The sequence below is a fragment of the Oreochromis niloticus genome, linkage group LG20 (assembly GCF_001858045.2).
Source record: "Oreochromis niloticus isolate F11D_XX linkage group LG20, O_niloticus_UMD_NMBU, whole genome shotgun sequence".
NCBI classification, from domain to species: Eukaryota; Metazoa; Chordata; class Actinopteri; order Cichliformes; family Cichlidae; genus Oreochromis; species Oreochromis niloticus.
In genome coordinates, this window is record NC_031984.2 from 35708386 (window position 1) to 35717129 (window position 8744).

General features: G+C 39.1%; 1 protein-coding gene across 1 annotated transcript; it reads left to right on the forward strand.

Annotated features, from left to right (window-relative positions):
- Positions 1 to 144: 144 nt before the first annotated feature.
- LOC112843255 (uncharacterized) lies at positions 145 to 1821 on the forward strand. Its single transcript, XM_025901507.1, has 2 exons — positions 145 to 154; positions 389 to 1821. Exon 2 carries the CDS (start codon positions 395 to 397, stop codon positions 1100 to 1102), a length of 708 nt encoding a protein of 235 aa, XP_025757292.1. The 5' UTR covers positions 145 to 154; positions 389 to 394; the 3' UTR covers positions 1103 to 1821.
- The last annotated feature ends 6923 nt before the right edge of the window (positions 1822 to 8744 follow it).

An 8744-nucleotide genomic window follows, 5' to 3' on the forward strand; every position in this document is an offset into this window, starting at 1 on the left:
TACTGGTGTGACTCTCTCTCGAGCGTTCACCCATGTACATGTGATTGATTATATTGTCTCACTGTGTCTCTGTTTTACTTTGGCAGCCTTCTATTTGGGAAATTTCCCCCGACACTCTGACAGAGTGAAAGGGCTGCTGTACCAGTATGTGCATGTCAGTCAACTACTGGTTGTCTATCATTGTAACACTATTACAGTAAGACATGGTTACCACTGTTATTTGTTTTGCGTTATCCTTTTCACCTTCAGAATCCAGCTTTGTGTGACTAGAGCATTTTGCCTAGAAATTGTCTTCAGTTTTCCACTCCCTGTTTGTACAGTACTTTAGATCCTCCCTGTAGTATCTGTCTCTACTTGACTGATTAGATTTATTTCTATTCTATTGTAGAGAATAATGGCATTAGAAGGCAACGAAACCCCTCACATCCTAGTGTTCGTTGATGAAGCTGGCTTCAACCTGGCCAAAGGTCGAAGGCGTGGCCGTAACATCATTGGCCACCGAGCCACTGTGGATGTCCCAGGCCAGCGAGGAGCAAATATAACAATGTGTGCCGCTATATCAGAAAGAGGTGTGGCCACACACATTCCCAGTTTAGGGCCCTACAATACACAAAAGCTCCTCAATTTTTTGGACCACCTTTATACTGATCTGATCCCAGAAAATGAGAGAGGTGTAGAAGGACCTCAGCTACCACATTATGTCATTGTGTGGGATAATGTGAACTTCCACCGCGGCCCACGCATCAGAACCTGGTTCACCACCCATCCCCGGATGCTAATGGAGTTTCTTCCACCTTACTCTCCTTTCCTAAATCCAATTGAGGAGTTTTTTTCAGCTTGGAGGTGGAGGGTGTATGAGCATCAGGCTCAAGACCAGAGGGCCCTGCTGCATGCAATGGATGCTGCATGTGAGGACATCACAGGGGATCAATGTAGGGGATGGTTGAGACATTCACGCCGTTTCTTCCTTCGCTGCATCGCACGAGAAAATATCCGTTGCGATGTGGATGAGAATTTATGGCCTGACAGAGAGCAGCGCGTCGATGGCCAGGAGGATGAGGATGGTGGCCAGGAAAGAGAGGGTGACAATGGCGACCACTGAAAATATTACTGTACTATAGTTCTGAAACTTTATTTACAGTATGGTAGGCTAGAGGTTTTTTTGTTTTTTTTGTTTTTTGTTTGTGTTTATAACTGTTCACATTTACAGAATCCTGTATATGTTTTCTTTTCACAGTATGTTCTCTAATGTTAACATTTCTTTGTACGAATAAAAATGTTTACAGTTTCCTTGAGTATGAGTGGTTTATTGGAGGCTGATTTTACTGTAAAATCTTTTGGTTTTATTCATAGTGGTATTCTGTTGCTAGACCTGTGCCTCAGTGACAAAACGTCTAAGCATTTTGACTTGCAGTGCTTAAACAATGCCAAAGGTATAATGCATTTTGGGGGCATTGACTATTTATATGGGAAGGATATTTAGTTTTGACACATGGATAAACTCTTTTGGGAGAGATATGAGCTTTTGCAGGGGATCCATGGTGTTGTGCTAAACCATCCAGGTTATTCTGACAAAAGCACTAAATGAATGCACATGTGCCAAGGCAATTGAGAAGGATCTGTGCTATTTTGACTGTACTGACCTTTTATATGGGAAAGGAATCTGCTTTTGAAGCATGGACGAAGAGTTTGGGGAAAGATATTTGATTTTGCTAGTGAGCTATAATGTTGGGCAGCACTGTAAGACTGTTTGGCCAAATGACCTTATGGTTTTGAGAATGTCATCTCGGTTTCAAGAAATGAGCCAAACCAATCGAGAAAAACTGTAATTCACTGTGACATTAAAGTCATCTGGCTGCCAAATACATTTATAACCACTTAGAGCCAGTTTAGATTTCACAATAAACTCTGTGAGCCTCTGTGATATTTAACATTACTTTATATTTTTCACAGTCCAAGTAGCAGCTGACAACAACGTGACAACATATGAAGAAATAAAGTGTGTTTGTACAAATAGATAGATAGATAGATAGATGATAGATGGATGGATGGATGGATGGATGGATAGATAGATAGATGATAGATGGATGGATGGATGGATAGATAGATAGATAGATAGATGATAGATGGATGGATGGATGGATGGATAGATAGATAGATGATAGATGGATGGATGGATAGATAGATAGATGGATGGATGGATGGATAGATAGATAGATAGATAGATAGATAGATAGATAGATAGATAGATAGATAGATAGATGATAGATGGATGGATGGATGGATGGATGGATAGATAGATAGATAGATAGATAGATAGATAGATAGATAGATAGATGATAGATGGATGGATGGATGGATGGATGGATAGATAGATGGATGGATAGATAGATAGATAGATAGATAGATAGATAGATAGATAGATAGATAGATAGATAGATGATAGATGGATGGATGGATGGATGGATGGATGGATAGATAGATAGATAGATGGATGGATGGATGGATGGATGGATAGATAGATAGATAGATAGATGATAGATGGATGGATGGATGGATGGATGGATGGATAGATAGATAGATAGATAGATAGATGGATGGATGGATGGATGGATGGATGGATGGATGGATGGATGGATAGATAGATAGATAGATAGATAGATAGATAGATAGATAGATAGATAGATAGATAGATAGATAGATAGATAGATAGATAGATAGATTTATATATCATAGCCAACAGGCAGGAATTCACAGTTTATCTTGATGTTAAAACTAACTTAGTCCCACATTTACTCCTGGTTCTTAATGAGGAGTAAAAGCGCCCTGAGGAAACTGTTGTTGTGATTTGGTGCCACATAAATAAAGCTGAAGGGAATTGAACTGAATTGACTGTCAGCAGCAGGAGTACCGAACTCAGACAGAGGGCGGCACTGCTCTCTGCTGCTGCACTTCATAAGCTTTCCTATAGCTCTTACACGTCAGTTCCCAGGCTGCGGGCACATGGCTCTAAATGTGCCAGAACATTGTGTACTGAACGTTGTGTGCTGCACTACAAAATACACAAAGAAACAAATTTTACTGGTGTTGCAGTGAAACCCTCTGATCAGTAATCACATCTTTACTGTCTTAAATATACACACAGCTGGACATTGTTTGCAATTTAATTTCCTTCATATTTGTGTTGCCTGTTGTGTTTGTTTTGTTTATTCTCATTTTGACTTTTAAACCCACGTATCTGTGAGATGTAAACTGGTCGGTGTTCATCCATTATGCACCTATTACAGTAGTTCAGTGTGCATTCTGCACCACATCACTGATAATCCTTGTGCTGACAGTATTTGGTGTTGGTATGAGAAATCAAATAAGAGTAAATCATTCCATTAATTAAATAATACTAATATTCTATTCACACACACACAGAAGGAAAGGACTGAGCACCCTGCAGCGGGCCGGCCTGGATCATGCTTCGGCATCTTGCATCCTCAGCTTATTCTCACAGGAGATTAAAGCCCTTTAGATTAGGATCAGTCAGACCTATGTACACCTGTGCACACTTGCAGTCTTAGTGCTGGTGGGAAGAAGAGAGGGCAGGAAGTGTTTCAAATAAAGCAGTGACCTGGGTCAGAGGAGAAGCAGGCCACACGCTGTAGCAGTGGCTCCAAGTGGGAACTGCAATTGGATTTGCAGTGCATCATTAAAGCAGGAACTGCAGACAGCAATGACACAGTAGAAGTCCAAGGAGAGGTCATATGTCCGGTGTTTATCTCTTTACATTGAAAATATGACTTGCTGTATTAATATTAATATTAAATATTTCAACAACCAACAATAAAACTATTCTTCAAACTTGGATTTGTTTGTTTCAGTTTATGTGTAAAGTCTGACACAAGCCTGGATTTTTAAGAGTGAAGATCCTCCCATTTATATCAACATGGTCTGCAGTGGGACAGTTTCCATTTTACTCTTGGTTCAAATTACACATGACAGTTTCAGAAAATAAAGACTGACAGTGAAGCCACATTTGCACAGTATCCAACACATGACTAAAGTTTCCTGTTCTTTATTTTCTCTGTTCTATAGCATTGAAATACTGAATTATTCCCTCACTAACTGTCACTGAGTGTTACTGTGATATCCTGAAAGCATCTGAGGGAGAACATTCAGTACAAACAACCAGTTTTAAACCCAAACTCAGTCGCTGTCACGACCCTTCAGCAACACCAGAGCTGGGATTTTGAGGCTGTGCTAAAAATAAAGAATAAAAAATGTCTGTAATTTCTAAATACTTAATACAATAATTTTCTCAAACACCTGAATTGAAGCTAAAAGTCTGCACTTCAATCACATGGAAATAACTGGCATTATTGTTTTTATGAGTTTAAAACAGTATATCTGATTTCCACTCTCCAGTCAGACGGAGGAGTGACTCAGACAGATTTGGATAGAGCAGATTAGGATGAACAGAAGGCACATCTCAGCTTTGATGCAAGTTAGTGTGTGTGTGTGTGTGTGTGTGTGTGTGTGTGTGGTGCCTGTCAGTGCCACGTGCTGCCCTAGAACAAGACAGCGCCACATAAGAAGTGGGTCAGTGTCCAGTATGAAAGAGGCAGAAACAGCAGCCAACTGCAGACTGCCCCCTCACTCTGTAACTCAAACTATAAAACAGGTTCATTTCATTTTATTCAAGTTTGAATGATAGTTCACATTCTTTTACGTTTCTCTTAAATATTATTTGCATGCCCACATGTACATTACAGTGCAAAGAGGTGAGAGTTATTGTGATTTGGTGCTATATTAATATCTGATTCAGCAAACAGAAGTAAACTCAGAGTCACAGCTTTATTAATGCTTTTAAGGAGGAAAAAGCAAAACCAATAACTGAGGTGGGCAGGAACAGTCCCATCAGTGCGGAGGTGATTCAGACCACAGTGAGATGCAGAGTGGACACACCTGGAGCACAGCTGGACAGATTCATAAGACAGTTGAAGCAAAACTAAACACGAGGCTAGGAAGTATTAAAATAAAACTGTAAGTAGTGCACACACCAAGACCCAGACTAAGACACGTGAACTTGATACAGGTATTGGAGATAAACAGACAGGTAGGCATGACTGACCGGAGAGACAAAAGGATAAAACACAGAGAGATTATTACAGGATCAACACGGGATAAACACAGGAACCAGAACTGAATACGTACTAACGAGACAAGACAGGGAACCAGACAACCGCAGAGACGGGACACGGAGAGGCCAGACAGACACAGGGAGCGGACGGGGAGACAGAAAGGAAACGAACACTGACCTTCACAGGAGATGCTTATGACAAGACACAGAGAACTAAGGGAACTAACAATAACAAACTTAGAAGCATTACAGAATACTAAACTCAAGATCAACTAATCAGAGCTTGAATGTGAACATTTCTCAAATACAAAGGAACAAATAAAAAGTCCAGAACAAAATCTGAAAGTACTCAGTCAAAGACCCAGCACCATGACAGAAATGTACCCAGAGAGAGAGACGGGGACAAAATCAGCCCAGAAAAAGTTGATACAGTTACTGTAAATCAGGTGATTCTAAAGATGTTTTAGAATAAAATTCCTTTCATGTTTCTCCACACATTGTTTTCTTGCTTCAACTGGAAAGTGACATAAAGAGGAGGTTTGGTATTTACTTAAGTCAACCTTCTATTATTTCTTTTCATCCACAGCCAACTTAAAATCAAAACCAATGATAGATATACACTTTCAAGGGTGCACACTCGCAGAGAAAGCAAACCAGGAGAGACCATCGTTTGTAGAGCTGTTCGTAGGTCATCCAAGATTATTCACATGCCTGCACGACCAGTCAAGCAAACCTTCTCATTTAATGTTTTTTTATTTTTACTACTTTCTACATTGAAGATACATACTGAAGAAATCAAATATATGAAGCAAGATATATGGATTTATGTGGCAAAGAAAAAAACTGATAAATAACTCTAAATGTGTTTTAGATTTTAGATTCCTCAAAGTAGCCACCCTTTGTTGACAGTGCTGCAAACCCTCGGCCTTCAGTGAGCTTCATGATGTAACCTGAAATGGTTTCATCTCACAGGTGTGCCTGTCAGGGTTTATTCTTGGAATTTGGTGTGGGGGGGCTTTGCTGGTGACACAGTTGGGGGTTTATTTAAAACTGAAGCCACACTGAAGCATCATGGCTACCACAGCATCCTGCAGCAACATGCCATCCCATCATTGATTTTTCAACAGGACAATGACCCCAAACACACCTCCAGGCTGTGTCAGGGCTATCTGACCAAGAAGGAGAGTGATGGAGTGCTGCACCAGATGGCCTGGCCTCCACAGTCACCTGACCTAAACCCAGTGGAGATGGTTTGGGATGAGATGGAGCGCAGAGTGAAGGCAAAGGGGCAACAGGTGCTCAGCATCTCTGGGAACTCCTTCAAGACTGTTGGAAACCATTTCAGGTGTCGACCTCATGAAGCTCATGGAGAGAATGGCAAGAGTGTGCAAAGCAGTAATCAAAGCAAAGAATCTGAAATATAAAACATGTTTGGAGTTATTTCACACTTTTTTGTTTACTATATAATTCCTTTGTGTTCATTTATAGTTTTAATGCCTTCAGTGAGAGTCTACAATATAAACAGTCATGAAAATAAAGAAAAACTATTAAATGAGAAGCTGTGTCCAAACTTTTGACTGGTAGTGTAAATTATCATAGTGAAATCTACAAGAACATATATTTTTACAGCCCTGCTTTAACATTATATTTTATATGATCATATTAAAAACTGGAAAGTAATGCAAATAAAGAAATATATTAATTTATTTTTATTTAGGGTAATGCAATGGTAAGCAATGATTTGGAATAGTTTTTATTAAAAATTAACAAAAAGAAATGTGAATGGAATTCTATTCATGCACAAAAAGAATAAAGAATATAGAAGAAAAAGATGTCATCAATGTGCAAAAAGGGATTTTTCTGGTAGATAAAACCTAAAAACAGAGCAACTGACGTACAATTCAGACCAAGAGAACAAAACCCTCAAACATCAGTCACTTTGTGGATTCTGTCCTTTCACAAAATGACTCATTAAAACAACTTTTAGACACCTTGATGCTGTCATTAGAGAACATGATGCTCTGTGTGAAGATATTATTTACCCAGATCAATACTTCTTTTATGAGAAGCGAAGCCCACACAAAAAGAGAGAAACCATTAGGTCCGCTAATTATCATGTAAGCTATATCAAACACCCCATTAAGCACATTGTGTTTATATCTTATGATGTCCAGACTGGTAGGAAAATCAGATAGAAAGTCTCTCACTCATCACATTAGAGAAGGAGCTGCTGAAAGGACAAAACTTATGTCAGACACATTTTGTTTAGTTCAAAAAGATTTTTAAAAACTCTGACATTTGCAGATATTTTTCATAATCAATCAAGCAGTTAGGAATGGAAAATATATTTACAGGGACTGATGTTAAAGTTTCACGGCGCCACTCATAAAAATGCATAAATGATTTAAAGTCCCCGTGTACCTCAGGACCACTTTGAGCAGGGTGGCTATTTTTAGATTGCCCTGTGAAAGTTCCTTTCTGACTACTTACTCTCATATATCTGCAATTTTACCAAGAAAATAAAAGTTATTCAGATAGCATATATCAAATTTATTTATTTAAATGAATAAATTTAGAGTCTTTTTCTCGGATTGATCTTTCTGAGTTAACTTCATTAATTCCTGTAAACCATCAACGTGTCTTTTAGACCCCAGACTGCTCAAAGAAGTCCTGCCATTAATTAATGTTTTCATTTTACATATGATCAACCTATTAGTACATATATACCACAGGCCTTTAAGGTACCTGTATAACTACACCCAGCAGTCTTAGCTAATTATAGGCCAATCTCCAACCTTCCTTTCATATCAAACATCCTTGAAAGAGTAGTTGTCAAACAGCTAACAGATCATCTGCAGAGGAATGGCTTATTTGAAGAGTTTCAGTCAGGTTTCAGAGCTCATCACAGCACAGAAACAGCTTTAGTGAAGGTTACAAATGATCTTCTTATGGCCTCTGACAGTGGACTCATCTCTGTGCTTGTCCTGTTAGACCTCAGTGCAGCGTTCGATACTGTTGACCATAATATCCTATTAGAGCGATTAGAACATGCTGTAGGTATTACAGGTACTGCACTGCAGTGGTTTGTATCATATCTATCTAATAGACTCCAATTTGTACATGTAAATGGAGAGTCCTCTTCACACACTGAGGTCAATTATGGTGTTCCACAGGGTTCAGTGCTAGGACCAATTCTATTTACATTATACATGCTTCCCTTAGGCAGCATCATTAGAAGACATAGCATAAATTTTCACTGCTATGCAGATGACACGCAGCTCTATCTATCCATGCAGCCAGGTAACACACACCAATTAGTTAAACTGCAGGAATGTCTTAAAGACATAAAGACCTGGATGGCCGCTAACTTTCTGCTTCTTAATTCAGATCAAACTGAGGTTATTGTACTCGGCCCTGAAAATCTTAGAAATATGGTATCTAAGCAGATTCTTACTCTGGATGGCATTACCTTGGCCTCCAGTAACACTGTGAGGAACCTTGGAGTCATTTTGATTAGGATGTGTTTTTTAATGTGTTTACCTAGTTCATGCATGTATTAATTCTAGGCTGGATTATTGTCATTTATTATTATCAGGATATCCTCTTTGTAGCCGGA

Bases quoted from the DNA above. Each gene is read 5' to 3' on its own strand.
- LOC112843255 (XM_025901507.1), top strand. From the start codon at position 395: ATGGCATTAGAAGGCAACGAAACCCCTCACATCCTAGTGTTCGTTGAT.